The sequence below is a fragment of the Lutjanus erythropterus genome, chromosome 3, assembly GCF_056507025.1.
Source record: "Lutjanus erythropterus isolate fLutEry1 chromosome 3, fLutEry1.hap2, whole genome shotgun sequence".
In the NCBI taxonomy this organism is placed as follows: Eukaryota; Metazoa; Chordata; class Actinopteri; order Lutjaniformes; family Lutjanidae; genus Lutjanus; species Lutjanus erythropterus.
The window spans coordinates 3844315-3861640 of NC_139319.1; the positions used below are offsets into that span (position 1 = coordinate 3844315).

Below are 17326 nucleotides of genomic sequence, written 5' to 3' on the forward strand. Positions count from 1 at the left end.
TGCAACTATGTTTTTACTGCTTTACCCATTACATTGCTTGAAGACAGATGGCTACCAAACGGCTACCATCAATCTACCAACCAGCGATTGGCATTATTTTCCCCCGCCTCCTTCCTAGTTTCACTAGGGGGTGCGTCCAAATCCACTGCATTATGTTTACTATGTATGTTTGCTTCATCCAGGAAAGAAAACAAACATGAAGTGTCAAGAAATTAAACATTCTTAAAACTATTTATTATATATATTTCATTATGACGTTGCTTTTGTAAAGCTGCATTAGCTTCAGTTGTGAGTTTTTGGGAAAAATTTGTTACAATCACATTGAAACAACAACAAAAAGGAACCAACATGGAACCAGTTTACCCTAATGACCTTCAAGTGTGGAAAGAACAAGATATTTTACATGATTTGGATTGGCAGATTTCATTAAGAGATGAACTAATATTAATTAATTAATAAGAGATCAAGTAACATGCTTTTTTGCGAGAATGAACATGAAATAGGTCTTAAATTGCATTCATAATGGTCTTAAAGTGGTCTTACAAAGTCTTAAATTTAACTTGATGAAACCTGCAGACATCCTGGATGCACTGCAAAGTGCATTTATGCTCAGTGTTCGTTTTTTATTCACTTCCTTTTCTCTTTTTTATTGCAGTCATCTGATGGAGAATCAGATCAATAACGTTGAGAGAGGAGCTTTTGATGAACTGAAGGAGCTGGAAAGACTGTGAGTGCAGACACACTCACACAGTGTATAGTGCACACACACACACACACACACACACACACACACACATACAGAATTAAGGTGAAACTGACTGTAATATTTACATTTTAAGTTTTTTTTAATCCAGTGTATTTTTGTTTTCGTCCTTACAGTCGCCTCAATAAGAACCGTCTCAGCCAACTTCCAGAGCTGCTGTTCCAGAAGAATGAAGCCCTGTCTCGACTGTGAGTCTCCGAAAGATCTGCACACTCTCTCATTTTTACTCCCCTCAATTCTAAATATAACTTCCTATACTCCTCACCTACTCTCTCTGTCACACCTCCTACAGACACACGTTCTGATTATTGGGCAGATTATGGTTATATTGGGACCAGTTGTTGTTGGTAGGTGGCACAGATAAAATCTCGCTGTATGTGGTATTAAAGGATTCTGATCACTTGTCTTCTGATCAAGTTGCCACATGTCGTCGTCATTAAAATAATTATCTCCGCTAGGTGTAAGCCTGGAGGGGATCCTACAGTGGGTCGTGTGTGTGTGTGTGTGTGTGTGTGTGTGTGTGGGTGTGTGTGTGTGAGTGTCCCTTTTGTCTGCAGCTAATCTCTCCTACTACTGGAGCCATCAACCTAATACGTTTTTCTGTATATATATGACTGTATGCTCAAGCACCTCTCATGGCTGAGGGTTCACTTTTCAATTAACTGCTCTGTTTTATATCGACTGCTGACTCTTCACTCTTCTTAACTCCTGCCAGTTAGCGGCTGCACGTCATCAAACAAGGCTTACCTCATCTCTTTCAGTCAAGATTTTGGCCTTTGTTGTGGCTCAAAAACTGACATCCACAGAAAAATTATGTTTCATCTTAAACTGGAGCATCTGCAGATAAATTCCACACCCTATATGTTATGATCCACTAAAGTTAGGCACCATACAAGATGTTTTTTAATCTTCACTGCCATCTTGACTGTACTTCATTGTCCGCTACTGAATGGTTGCGATATTGGAGGAGTCAAGATCTGCTATCTGCTAGTAAACAAATACAATATGTATTGAAAGATGCACACTCCATGTGTGATGAATTAAAGTGGAGTCTTGTTGGAGTTAAATTCAGTTACTGTGGGTGATCTAATCAGCTCAATGCCAAAACATGAACCTTCCTTATAGCTATAACTTCCACTAGGAAATGCCTGGTTGTGACCTATGGTTTGGCAACATCAAGTGTGAAATATTCAGAATTGGTTTCGTAAGTGTCTCCAAAAATGTAGATTACTATATCTATTATGTTATTTCATTCAATTATTAGGCTATTCTTTTCTAATTCTAATTGAAACCAAATTTTCTATCAACTTTGCTTGCTAGAAAACAATTTTAAGACACTTGAATCTTCTTTTTTTTAAAGCTACTTCCAATGGTGAAGCACAGCAATAGACAGGAATAATAAAACTTGACATCTATGCTTCGTTTGCGGCACTGAGACAGAGAAATAAGAACGACAAAAAGAAACTCCAGCAAAATCTTTTTCCATTTTGCTACATTTTTTGGTGCGTCTGGCTAAGTTCTGGCCGAACTGAAGTCCCAGCTCTAATAGTCTCGGTTTACCACTGAGCATTGCAGCAGGTGCTTCACCATCTGCTGCCCGGTTGCCACTCTACTGAGTGCAAAATCCTAGTTTCATATTTATTTGATTTTTTACAGGTCAAACAAGGGGAAGAAACAATGACAATTTTAAAAAATGGCAGTTAAATGGAAAAATAGAGCAGTGTGCCATGAATGAGAGAGAGCGCTGTTATTATCCATATTTCAGTGTCGAACCACAGCTCAACTGAAGTTCACACAGAGTTTACAGTCATTGTTACTCAGTTGTCTCTTCATACACAAATACACATTTGTCTTTTTCATCTGTTTCAGTGCTTTTTGTGTGCAAACTGCAGTCTACAATTTAAGATATTGGGTTTGAGAGTTTTATAATATGTCCCATGATTGTTCTGCCTCTGATAAATCTCGGTTGTTGTGTGACTGGACTGAATGAGAACACCTCTGACCAAATGAATTTTCGTTATTGGAAAATAAAGATACATTTGGTTTCATTTATCCTGCAATGTAAACCCACAAAAATAAGTATTTTCAGCTTCCTACTTCCCAAATACTTGATACCAAAGAACAGTGATCCTCCACCGTACAATAAATCCTCTGCACACACCCTGAAATCATACCATAAAACATTTGCATTGCATATTAGCTTGTATGCTGCATTCACATAGATTCAGGTAGATGGTAGATGCCAAAATGGATATCATTTTAGTGGATGAGAGCAGGATTGTAAAACTAGATGAGGCCGGCAGAGAATACTGACAACATCTAAAGTTAAAATATTTAAACTTTTTTCCATCCTTGCGACAGAATTTACAACTGGATGCCATGTAGCTCCCTCACACAAGAAGAAAAAGGCAGGCATTTCTGTCGTTGCTTACTGTTTTTCATATAATCTTAAATCAGGGATATACCAAGTGCAGTTCTACTTTCACTAACCGTGTTTGACATGAATTTATGACCCTATGGTTTGGAGAGAATTTATGTTTTGGAGGGAATTTAACATCGATTTAAAGTTTGCAATAAAATGCAAGACAACACTGCATTTTATAGCTGCAATAATTACATAAAATGAAAAACACAAACTAATTTTATTTAATATAATTCATCCCAGTCTTTGTAAACAATACAACATCACCATAGCAACACATCTTCATGCACATTAAGTTTTTCACTGTTTGTTTTTCTCATGCCATCAGAAGATGTTGTCTTAAAGTATTTCACGATACAAGAAATTTAGTTGTTGAAAATTCTAGTTTTCAAAATTCAATTCAATTCTACAGTAAAGAACAGAGTAATACATTTCGGCCTTTGTTATTTTTATTTGCCACCTGAAATTATGTTAGTTAAGTAAGTGCATTAAGTAATCAAGTAAGTGCGATTACTGTTAGCCTCTTCGTTTGGTTTAAAGTAATAAACCACCACTCACACAGAAGAACAATAGGGGTATTTTCTGCTGCTTCAGACTGTGTGCTTCCTAGTTTTCAAATCAGAAATTGACCCATTTTTCTCACCTAGAAAACACTGCAAATGGTCTCCCTTCGGACAGCAGAAGTACCACAAATCACTTACAGAGTCCCGCAGGAGCAGTAGGCACAGTCGAGCTTTAATTTGACAACTGAACACACACACAAAGAGCTTTTTTTTTTTCTTTAATAACTGAAAGCCTGGACTCAGTTGGTTACTATGCGGATAAATGTGTCACCCACACACGCACACACACACACACTCACACACACGCACAGTGCTCTGAGGCTTTTGTTCTAAATGTGTGTTTGTAGTGTCGGATGGGGGGAATGTATCTGCTACTGCCTGGAGACGCCTGGAAACGCGCATACAAACACTGCTGGAGAGAGAGAAAGAAAAGCAAACACAACAGAGCGCTTTAATTAACTTTTCTCGGTGATTGATCCATTTATGACAGCGATGTGTTTTTGTACGTGTGTGTGTGTGTGTGTGTTTGTGTGTGATGGATTTAGTGGTTGACACAGAAAATGTGCAGATACAAAGAGACACTCTTACTTTTCCTCTGAGCGCAGAGGGAGACGGGGGTAAAGTGGATAACTGCCACGAAAAATACAACTAATTACAGGAGGGAGGTGTGGGTGAACAGGTGGACGTGTGTGTGTGACTGTGTGACTGTGTGTGCGTGAGGGAGACAAAGTATGAGCGTGTCAAATGGTAAAAGTAAGTGTTTGTGTGTGTGTGTGTGTGTGTGTCAGTCTCGTTGTGGACGTGTGTGTCTGTCCTGATTATTTGCCGTTTGCCTTTTTGGCAATTTCACACTCTGGCTCCCATCGGGGAATGCCGAGATGGACTTGGCATGTTCGATCAATCAACACACGCACACACATACACAGAAAGTGACACACACATAGTGCAGAGCCATTAGCACTTCCTCCAGCAGGAGTGATTTCTTTTCCTCCTGCTGTGTTGATGGACTCTATAAAGGTTGATGTCCCTCGGTAACACACACACACACACAGGCTCATACACACACTGGCCTGCCTTTTGTTTGCGTGCATTTTTCTCTGTTTGGCCAAATTACCGTATTCTGTACTTCAGTCACTCTTCATCTACATTCCTCTCTTGACATATCCATCTCTCCTTTTCCAGGGTTCTCGCGGCTCCTGAAAAAGTCTTAAAAGGTCTTGTAATAAAATCTAGGAAATTAGGGTCATAAATTGCCTTAAATTTACCGTAAATTTGCTGTAGGTATTTGCAAATGGTGCGTTTGAGGCTGATGGAAAAATGAGAACTTTAGATTAAGCATCATTTCTTCAAACCAGCTACATTACTTTTTCCCAGCAGTTTCTCACATTACACTTATTGGCGAGTGAAGCCAAAGTAACCCTAACCTCTTCTTTCTCTACTCTACTTTTTTGATTAATTAACAATTGCCCATTCAGTAATTCATATATTTTGGATATTCATGTGACATCCAGGACGTGAACCTTCATTTTAAAAAGCAAACAAATAGAAACACAGACCTCATCACAAATGAGCCCAAGTCTGAATGCACCCCTGTGGAAATGGGACCCGAATGGTCCATAAAAACACTCACCGTTCTCCAGTTTATATAAAGCCCATTAGGAGCTCTTGCATCTGTCACCTGATCCAGCTCTGAGCCAGTTGGCGAAACCTCTGATTAAAACAAATTGACTCTTAACCAGGACATTCAACACTTTCTCCACCAGTCCCCCTGCAGCCTTGTAGTTTGTTTGAATGCTGCAGTATTCTTCCTCGGTGTTTGAAAAGGACGGAACGATACACAAAATTCGTTTGGTTTGGTGATATGTTAAAACTTTCCAACTGACCACCATCAACCCATCGATCAGCAATTAGTAATATCTTTGCTAGATGAAAGCATGTCGCAGATCATTACATTATAAAATAAAATGACAAATATCACCCCAAAAATTGGCTAGAAAAAAACAGCCAGCGGTGGATTCAGCTGATCATCAGTAGGCAATATATTTGTCCGGTCGCCCAACCCTAGTACTCCATTAAGCTGATCGCCATAGTGATGCTATTCTCGCAGTTGGGAAACAGCACACACTCTGATTAGGTCTTGAGAAGTGGCTGCCTTCACTCACTGACAAACTCAAAACTAAACTGTACATTTACTGCCAGACTGACAACTTCACTGCTCAACCTTTCCTCCGTTCAGCACGCGCTCGCCTTCACTCTGTGGCACCATAGACAGTAATTAATCTGCCACCCGCCCTCTCTCATGCTCACTGAAGTTACACACTGCGCTACTCTGACCAGGCAGAAGTCTGCTGCGTCTGCTGGCTTGCCTTTATCAGCAGGACTGCAATCCAAAATGCTCCAAATGTTAGTCCTGTAACTTTATCCTCCAGACGCCATGTTTCTTGGCTCAACTGCAGTGCCTTGTTCACCAGAAGAGAGACTGACCTCTTGTGGCGTATGCTGTGTACTACAATGCTTCGCTTCAATACAGAATCTCTGCATCAGTGTAATAGAAAGAGGAGCGTCTGCGTTGGCGACTGTACTGGAGATCATGCTGTTGGGATTTCTTAGTGCCTTGATACACTGTAATACATTCATACCACCCAAACCTCTATTCAGTATAAACCCAAACATGCACAGTTTGATCATATTTTAAAGCTGTTATAAAGCTTCATCTGTAGAGAATGATTGACACCACAAAGACATTTTAGGACTGGATTTCACAAAATCGTGCAGCTACAGTTGAATACCTGATTTTAGGGCTGCAACTAACGATTATTTTCATAATCGACTACTCTGTAGATTATTTTGTTGATTAATTGACTAGTTGTTTCATCTATAAAATGTCAGAAAAGATGTTGATCAGTGTGTTCCAAAGGCTAAAATTACTTCTACAAGTGTCTCGTTTTGTCCACAACTCAAAAATTTTCAGTTTACTGTCATAAACAAGTAAAGAAACCATAAAATATCCACATGTAAGAAGCCGGAATCTGAGAATTTTGCCTTTTTTCCTTAAAGTATTACCGAAACGGATGAATCAATTATCAAAATAGTTGATAATTAATTTAATAATTGGTTAAATAATCTTTTTTTTTTTTTTTTTTTTTTTTTGTAGCTCTACCTGATTCGTGTTAAATTTCATCATACCTTTTCACTGTTGGTGCAGGTTGTCATATCAACACCTGTTCTCTGTTCGGAAGCTGCAGTTGTTTTCTGACAGATTAATTACCGTGATCACAGCTTGATTTCCTGTCAGCTTGTCTTCCTCTCATGTGCACTCTACCCTCTCATGTCTCTCCCTCCAGTCTTTTTGTTGGCTCAGTGTGGCTGCGTGAAGGCTTCGCTCCACACCCAGAAACAGTCCTTTGTGTGTTTTGATGATACCCAGAGGCTGCCTGAACGTGTGTTCGTGTACCAGGGTGCCCCCCTCCCAGCACCTCCCTTTAGCCCAGGGGAAGCCAAGAATTATGGGAGTGTAGCTAGATGTCTCTCGCACATTTACTCATCTTGACCGCGAGGTGAACTGTGTGGTTAACCAGTCGTAACAGAGCTTCAGCAGGTATGCTTTTGACTGTGGATTGATGGGATTCACTCCTTCAGACAAACAACTTAGCAGACAAGTGATACTTCCTGTCAGCTCTGGGCTTTATAAGGAGTAAACAAAGCAATAACATAAAAAATGTATGAAATTAAACGAAAATAAACAGCAACACAAAGCTGTAAAGAAAAAAATGATGATCTAGCATTCTGATGTTTATGGGTGAAGTGACAAATCTGGCACAAATCTGAATGTGCTCCTGTTTGAGGTTACTTAAAGGTCCTGTGTGGTGTTTACGACCACCACTAGTGCTGTAGAGACACACTTTTATGAGTAAGTTGGTGTTTTGTTTGTATCTCATGCAAATGCATGAGCTTATGGGCTTAAAAAATTAAGAATATAAAATACAGTACATGTGTACTGTAAACATTTAAAAAAAAAAAGTGCTAAATATTTTATGAGGAAGTAAATTCTTTCAACATGTTTGGCAAAAAGTCATTGAGTAACTGGACAACCGACTGCTGCATATTTCTGTACAGTTGGTAGAGTCCAGAAAGTTTTCTTCGTGTTTTCATATCAATGATTTTCTCCTCCCTTGATAATCAATTAATTGTTTTCAGTTTTTTTTTTTTTTTTTTTTTTTTTTGTTTAGAAAAACTGCACAAATTCTGTCATTGCAGCTTCTCAATTTCTTTAGCTAATCATTATGGGAATGTCAGGTGAAACTGTCATGACAACATCTTTAACACAACACAAAAGATAGAAACGATGGAGGAGTGACTGACTACGGTGTGGTTTTGCCTCCTGTCATTTTTTAAAATCGGTCGGTGCGCAGGATGTCCTTGTTGCACAAGTGACGATTTTAGTGACGGTTCTCTCTCTCTGACCAGTCAGTGGTCTTCAGTCTTTTGGCTCAGCTCACTTGGAACCTCAAGCAAGATGATACAAAAGAAGCACCAGATAATTTCCACAATGTTTAACAACGGAAAACAAGTCGAGTTGAGCCGTTCCCCGCTGTGGAATGAAGGCATTAGTGCCAGTTACAATAAATTCTGGTATTGCCTTTTTTTTTCCTCAGTGTCCATTGTTCACAGAAACATCTCTAACCAGTCTTTGATTATAGTCCATGCATCTAATGTCCATCCCTCTGCTCAACATGTTCCAAACATTCAGGGGCAAATTCACAAATGGATTGAGCGGCTTTTGCGACTGCTGAGGCTGCGCAAATAAGACAAAAAGGAGTTTTCTAGTTCCCAAAGAATCTGAATGGATGAAATTGCACCCTAATAGCGCTGCCAAGAACATAGGACTATATCTATGCAATAAGCCTCACTGCACAAAAGTCCAATTCACAAATAGCAGCACAAGCAGCGTGAAGGTTATTGCGTCTTCAAAAAGCTGGTGGTAACTGAAGTGCATTTATAAGCTGTGTCATGCCCAGACTTACCAGTGATCATGGCAGCAGTGATCGTAGCCAGGCAAAGCAAAAGCGCATCACGGTACATGATATGTGCGCAGATGGCACAGACAGTACAACAGACATTCAACGCAAATGAAACAAAAAAACAACATAAAACAGCGGTTATGCTCTGCAAGAGTCCAGCAGCGTAGCAGGGAAAATAGTTCTCCATGTGTCTCGTATTAGACTGTTTCACTTGCATAATTGAAATCAGGTGCAATACAAGGGCAAGTTGCAAAACTTTATATGCTTGTTTGCACTTTAATATTATTAACTCAGTAGGTTTCGTGAATTGGACCTGGAGACGGCGCAAACGGGTTCCTGGTGATGCACAATGCATGGTGCTATCAGCGGCCGCAGTCTGTTCTTTTTGAATTCGGCCCTCAGTTTCTTCAAAAGTGTGGCTAAATACACAACTTCTATTTTTACTTTGCATAACTTGCAGAAATAGCTGACTTTAAGTGAAGAAATGGAGGTTGTGCATTTAACCACATTTTGTTGAAAACTTGAGTATTGACATGTGTATAATATTACTACCATGAAAAAATGAAGTTAAAGTACCTGAATACTCCATCAGAGGTGTTTGGTGGATGGTCACACCTTTCTGATGTGAAGCTGAGTTGAAGTGAATAAGGTATAAAAGATCCAAGTTAGAAAAGTCTGAGTGAAACAAGAGCAGTCGACAGCAAAAAAGATGCATGCCTGAAATGAAATTGTGCGCGTGTGATTTAATGTGTCTTTTCGTGTGTGTCCTTGCGGTCACAGTAACTTTCCCCTCAGACACTCAGAGAGTTTCTCTCATTAGGCAGGAAGACAGAGCCGTCCTCATTAGTGCCGTTGATTGGCATCTGAGGGCGGCTAATTAACGGCGTGGAGCTGACAGAGGTGCTGATGGCAGCTGCCGCCGGGCTGCGGCGGTTTAGAGGCTAACCTGAATGTGACCTCGCTGTTTACCCGACTAATTTACTGAGAGAGCGGAGCACGCTGGAGTGATCCGTCTGTGTGTGAGTCCGTGTGTGTGTGTGTCTGTGAATGTGTGTGATAATTGCTTGTATTTGCATTTGTACAGTATAATTGTCTGTTTTTGCGTGTGTGTCTGTGCACTAATTACACAGATTTGCATCTATACAGCAAAAGTGTGCAGTGTTTCTGTGTGTGACTGGGTGACATGATTATTTATAGGTATGTGTGCAGAGAGAGGCAGAGTGAGAGAGTGGGTGTTGGTCTGCACATGCATTAATTAATTTTGCCTGTGTGATAATTTTCTTCTCTGCTGTCTCACTGTGTTGTGAGATAATTGGATGTACGTGGATCTTTACAGTTTGTGAGTTTGCCAACTTTGTCATTACAGCGTCTGTGTATTTGTTATACTTGAAGAAATATGACTAAAGTGTGAGTGCAATTTGTACTTTTAATAAATACTTGAATTAGTTCATTTAATAGCCAACATGGATATCATTCTAGTGTTAAAGTCAGTCTGTATAACATTTAAATAAAGAAATAGTGTATTATTTTCATACAAATTAAATGTTGCACTTAAATTAAATTAAAAGGCAAATCTGTGATCAGTGATATTAAATAGACGTGACTTGACGCCAAGCAGTGACATGCACCTTGTACCACAACCTGCATGAGGTTTTCGTGGTGTTTATAAAAAGCAGCAGAAGAGATGTTGATTTATCTAATCCTGTTGTGGGAGTCCAGTCTTCATATCGCTTGTAGTCTACATTATTTTTCACACGTTCTTTTCATGAGATATATCAGGTTTTGTTCCTCTGTCCCATTATTGCAAAAACACATCAGTGAGCCACACGTTTCTTCATTACCCTGAACACTGGTGCTACAGTTTACTTTGACTCCGTCCCACAATCACCATCCTGCAGCTGGAAATACTCACCATAGAAGAAAATAGTCCCCATCCAATAAACTACTGTATGTACTGTCCCCAAGTGTTAGAAAATCATTTAGTAATATTTTTTTTATTTTTTACAGAAATATAAATTATCTCCAGCTTCATCCTCCAGGCAATTGCCAAGTTTCATTTTGGCCTTTTGTCAAGTTACTCATAGGATTCATTTTTAATTAGCGACATCTGATACACTGCAGTTGACTGCTGCTTGTCAGTTTAACCAGTGGACGTCAGCTTGATCCTATATGGCATTTTACATCGCCGTGCGGTTCTCAAATAGGGGTTAGGGGTCCCCCAGAGGTCTGTGGCACTCTGCAAGGGAGTCCGTGAAAAAATTTCAGATTCATTTGTGAAATTGTAATGATCATCATATCACAATGATAAGATATTTACATTAATGATGACAGAGTGTCTGTGCAGTACGTTTTCCTGCTTATTACACAGTAACTTACCAAAGAAATCATTAATTTGACACAAAAAATCGATTTTCAAATTATTGCTCCTCGAGAATCTATGATCAGAACAGCAAGAGTATACAGAAAGATCACACCTTAGAAAGCTATGATTGACTAATCAGAATTTAACAAAATGATGTAATAAAGTAATAATCTAATATTTATTTGTAAAGAAATTGGATCCAAGAGGACAGTGAACAACTTCAGGTGTCGCCCGATGTGAGCCACTGACCTCCTCGACCCTGGAGGCCTGGAAGAAGACACGGCGTGTCCAAACTATTCCATGAGGAGCCACGTGGCTGCAGGTTTTATTCCTACCAAGCCGGAGCACATTTAATCAGCCGATTTCAGTCTTCAAACAGCTGATTAGTCGAGTCTGGTGTGCCGTTGGTTGATTGGAGTGAAACTTTGCAGCCACTCGGCCCTTTGTGGAATAGTTTGGACATGCCTGAGGCTCCTTTTTTTCGGTTACTAGGGTGACAAGTCCATGTCTAATATATGATTGGTTACCTGTGATTTTCGACTTGAAGTGCTCGAACTGGCAGCACGCTCTTAAAAAAAGATGCTGGGCGTAGTGCCTCTGCTCTAGGCAACTGCATGCTGCTGCAGACGCTCCCTCCTCTTTGGGAACAAGTGAAAAAAGATGCTGGCGCTCAGGGGGAAAAAACACTATGTGGACACAGGGACTAATAAAAACATACTTAAGAATATTCCATTTCTTCTTATTATGCCACTAGATCCCTGTAAATCACTCTGCACCTTTATGTAAAATTTTAATGTATTTTATGTTGTGGTTTAATTATGTTTACTTTATTCTTAATAGTGCTTTGCATGCTAAAACCTAACTTGCAAAACACAAATGTACAAGCATTTTTGGATGAAAAGTGTCCAGCCGACAGCAGACATGCCTGCGTGTGTCCAGTCCATTTGCACATGCATGCATTTTGATATTTACATTATCTACAGGACTCAAATCCATCATCACAGGATCGGGATTTTCCCATAATTTGAGTTTTCTTAAAGCTGGGACCGTGGGACGCTCCCTGCTGTTTGCGGTAACAGCTTCACACTGGTGAACAGGATCTGCGGCGGGGACAGACACCATCACTCCCTTTACAAAAACCTCCTCAGCTGTTTTTCTTCAGCCCTTCAGTGTGTGTGTGTGTGTGTGTGTGTGTGTGTGTGTGTGTGTGTGTGTGTGTGTGTGTGTGCGTGTGTGTGTGTGTGTGTGTGTTTGTGGGAGGTCAGGTCAGGAGCAGTGATTTCTCCTGTCATGTCTGTCCAAAGTAAAGCCGACACAGTGAGAGCAGAGGGAAGAGCATGATGGGAAGAAACACGCACCACTGTTCAAACAGCCAGTCGCTAATCTAAGATTGGCACTAAGACAAATATTTTAAAAAAAGGGACAGTGGACAATCACATTCAGCTCTCACGCATCTGTCTCCAGTGTTTCATTTCCATTCTCTCTCCTCTCCCGCTGGGGTTTTTTGTCCTTCTTTTCCTCCTCTACATCCTTTCCTTTCTTCTCCTCCACGTTGTTTTCTTCCCCCCCATCACGTTTCCCTTATCCACCAGTGGAGTTTTTCAATTAAGCTCTCTGCTCCCCTATGGAGGGAGGGAATAGAAATATAGCAGGGAAGGAAAGAGGCTAGTGATTTAGGAAAGAAGCAAGGGTAGAGGAAGGGAGTAGAGAAAGATGGGGCGAAGACTGATCTCTTGACGAAGGGCAAGAGACATAAAGTTGAAAAAGAGAAAGGGAGAGGGGAAAGCAAGAACGGGCGCAATGAAGGAAGGAGAAATCAAGTGGAGATCAAGGTGACAAGATAAACAAGAAACACGGCCTCTCTTCATGAAAGAAGAGAGACACACACCAGCGAAGAAATGTAGGGAGGAAAGACATGAAACGACAAGAAAGAGAAGGAATTCAAAGGATGGAGGTAGAGATGAAGAGAGGGGAACTTAAAAGGAGAGAGGAAAGAATAATGAGAAAATACAGGAGAAGAAATAAAAAAGGATAGGAGGGGAACACACTCACAGTAATCACTGTTGTCGAAGGTTACTTTTTAAAGCAATAGGATGTCACATACTCCAAATAGCAACTGTTTAATTTGCTAAAATTTTACAAAGTAAATAAGACTTAAATAACTTCATTATCATGTAATTACTTCAGTGTGTGCATAATCACTGGACCCACAGCTGGTTCAGAGAAAATCTCAAATACTACTGGACCAATCCGCCTAATTTTTTTTGTGCACATTCATGACTGTATGCTGAAGGTCAAGAACCTTTTTTGTGACTTTCATGTCTTGTTTTTTATGGCTGGATGCATCGTCCTTTCAAGAACAAATTGTTGGAATTTCTTCAAACTTCTTGTTCACTTGGACTTGAGGATGAGCTGATTTTTGTACGGTCACTGACAACAGGTGTGGTGGCATTGCAGTAGGTGCTTCACCATCTGTTATTCATGTTATGAAACAATTTAAGAAATCTCTCTTAAATGGTTTCAAAACTGAATTCATTTCTTTTCCTTTTTTTCCTTGGCTGTTGACAAAAGACCCAAAGTGTCATGAACTTCCACCATCTCGTTCAAAAGAAAAGTTCCAAACACTGCAGGTTTAAAGCAACTGGTTTACGTGTCCATTTTTAAAGCGGTAGTTCATCCAAAACTGAAAATTCAGTCAGCATCTACACACCCTCATGCTGATTGAAGGTCAGGTTTAGTTTTTTACTTCACAAAACACATGCAAACAGCATGTCAGGACTTTAGGAGAGTTGCATTACACCAGACAAGCAGTATGGACATGTTTTATGATTCTGCAATGCTGTTTTCCTACAAAACTCCAGCACAGTTTTGAACAGAACAAACCTGAACTTCAGTCAGCATGAGGGTGCGTAGATAATGAGCAAATTTTCACTTTTGGGTGAACTATCACTTTAACAGATCCATCTTCAGATTGTAAACAAAAAAGGCAAATTTAAGTTTGACAAGTTGTTAGCGAATAATATATAAAAAGTAAAAGTATAAGAGTATAACATGAAAAACTGAATAAATTAGTATGAGGTGCGTTACAAAAACATGCAGCCCTTTTTATGGACATGTGTATATGAGTGACGTCACTTTGTATCATTGCACACTTGAACTTCTTTTATTTGACAAAAGCAAAATTAAAAGATCGAGGAAGCAAGGATGGCAGAGAAGATATTTAGAATATTTACATCCCACACTGGCTGAGTTTGGCTTGTTGCCATGGTGACAGGCGTCTTCGTGCCACGAGGTCATGAACCCTCTCAGCAGTTGTATGGCTGTGGGTCGTGTACATTTACCCATTATGTTTGTGTTGGTGTCCACTCATAGGAACATGTGAGTCTGTCACGCACATCCCATGAAGTGTGTGCGTGTGTGTTGTAGCGTGTTTGTGGCGCAACACGCTGGGATTGTGTCGAATTAAGGGGCAGCAGTGTTTCCACTGGATGTTGTGTGAGGCTAATATTTAGCATGTGTGTGTGGTGTGTGTGCGTGTGTGTTTGTATTTGATTTTCGTCCCTTCCTGCTGTGTTTTGTCTGTGTGAGCTCTCCGCCTGCAGTTCTGTGGCTGACACAAAGACAGAAGGGAAATGATAAAAACGAATGTTTGTGGGCTTCAGAAGTAAAACAAGAAGATTTTCTCTCACCAGATCCTTCTATGTTCCTTTTAAATGGCATCTGCTGTTCTTTTTACTTTTTAACTTTTGTCCTTAAAGCAACATTAACACAGAGTTGGTATTTCATGGGACTTAAGAGTGCAATTAACTTATATTCTGCAGTTGTAAATATAGACAGCATTTGTTGCAATTACATTACTTATGGCAAGTGGAACAAAACAAGACACAGCACTTGTCCAATAGCAAGAAGGCCAGCTCACCATCTGACCACCTTGTATTACACAAAGCTCTCACGAAAGACAAAAAGCCGTTTCAGGATTTACTCCTTACATCCGACACCCTCTTGCTGTGTGTGTGTGCGTGTGTGTGTGTGTGTGTGTGTGTGTGTTTGTTACAGGCAGGTCTCTCAGGGTCGTCCTCTCTAACTGCGGTTTTCTGGTCGACCACAGTTGTCTGCATCCTAATGCTGCATCAGTTTACTTATTTGTGCTCCACATCTGGTTTTAACTTCTCTGTCTCTCTTCACCCTGTCGGGTCTCCCTCTCAGTGTATCCCGTCTTCTTTGTTTACTTTCTCTCTCTCTCATCACCTTTCTTTCCTCCTCTGACTGTTTCTCAGTATCTTTCGGTTGTGTAGGTGATAACTTATTTAAACTGTTTATACTGTGTGTGTGTCAAGCTGAGGAGGAGGCCAGACTATGACAATGAAATATTAACTATGTTGTTCCTCTGACTCTGTCTGCTGACCTGCAGGGATGGAGGTCAAACAAGACAGTTTGTGTGTTTGTGTGTGAGAGCGAGTCAGTGTTTGTGTGTGATTAAGAAAGTGGTAACTCATTAGACCCTGACAGTGTTCTCAGTGGTGTGTTTGCTGTGATTTTTTGCCCCAGGACACATCAGGTTCTGTATATACAGCTATAAATAATCCCTCTAAAGCCTTGCAAAACCACCATAGAAACTTTAGTTTTTGTTGTATCTAAATTTCTGAGCGCTGACGCAGTAAAGTTTGTGTTATCCAAGGGACAATAAAGGGTCTCATATGCATATAAAATCCAGATGTAAATAAATACAATGCTCTCAGTTATATACTATATAAGATCTGACTGACTGTGTCGTTTCATCCGTCCACTTCACCAAGTTGACTAATGCTGCTGTATAGCCGTTGTCAAGCTGTGTGCTGGAGGCATATCTGTAATCTGATTGCACTTTTTTTTTCTGGAACTGTAATGGAGTACAGTTACCTTGTTTTGAATCCTAATTATGTAATCCTGTTACACATAATTCATTACTTTCCAAGCCTGGTCATGACTAACTGCTTTATATGTAAGGTATAATCAACGAGCAGGTGTGCGTTAAACAGTTTGAAGGCACGACGTGGAGGCACAGAACCACGCGGCACGAAGCAGAGTGACTTCCAACTGTTTAACACACTCCTACAAGTTGATTAACCCGCTTATACCAATATTTTTGGTCAAAGTTTTGCTCTCAAAATCGTAGGTTATGAAGCAAGAGCTCACCGTTGTCGTGACAGGGAATAATTCTCGGTCCCTTCAGGAAGTTGCGATGTTGCGTTTGCAACAATGCACTCGAATGCAACCAATCCCTGTGACTTCTGCATGACGCAGGTTTGTCCAAACTCTGCAACTTACCCACAAACTTGACCAATCATTGTAGCTTCCCACGAGGTCTACCAGTCATAACTGTCCGGCCGTGCAAACGTCATGGAATAACCCCCAAGGTTACCTTCTTCATCTGCAAATAAAGCAGATTCTGTTAGAATTTTTGTAATCCTGAACCTTTTTGGTAAATTCACATTAGGTACACTCAGGCTGCAGTTTTATTCTCCCTGGAACAAGTTGCCTTTGATTTTAGTGAATCATACAAAATAAAATCACAACTTTCTTTTGCAATTTCATTGCAAAAAATGCCTAAAAACATCGTAACATGTATTGCCATTTTTCAGTAAAGCTGCCATGAAATCAGACATTTTAGGCCCCAAGAAATCCCCCCAAAAAGTCTATCAAATCCTGGAGGGACTGATTTCTAGTCCCTTTTACAACCAAACTCAGCTGGCTTGTTGCAGTTAATAATAATTAACAACTGCTTCCTAACTGGAGGCGATGTGAATAAACAACTGTCCACATATATGAGCGATGTCACAGCGGGGAGATTCCTCCCTCTGTACATGATTCAATTATGTGTCTGACTTATTTTTTCATAATTAATGTAATTTTCTGCCTTCATATATAGTTTGAGGACTTACTTGTAACTCTCAAAAGTTCTTTTTTTCCTCTCAAAGCCTGTCCTTTTTGAGGATTTTCCTATAAAAAGGCTGCTGTGGATCATATAAAAGGTGCTTTTTCTTCCACTCCTTGTCAATTAGTCTCCTGTCCTCCCTTTGCTTTGGTGAGGAGACACAGAAACGTCAAGGATGTCCCACCAATTTTAACCAGATTTAACCATATTTTGGAGATGCATGAAAGCCAGAGCCAGCACAAGCAGTTTTCTAAGCAAGCGTCATGTCACTCAGCTGATTG

General features: G+C 40.1%; 1 protein-coding gene across 1 annotated transcript in view; it reads left to right on the forward strand.

The window, feature by feature from the left end:
* Positions 1-17326, forward strand: part of slit1b (slit homolog 1b (Drosophila)) — a 97205-nt gene that overhangs the window by 23942 nt on the left and 55937 nt on the right. Inside the window, exons 3-4 of the mRNA XM_084714730.1 lie at positions 656-727; positions 880-951. Coding sequence (XP_084570856.1) covers positions 656-727; positions 880-951 — 144 coding nt within the window. The remainder of the gene's footprint in view (positions 1-655; positions 728-879; positions 952-17326) is intronic.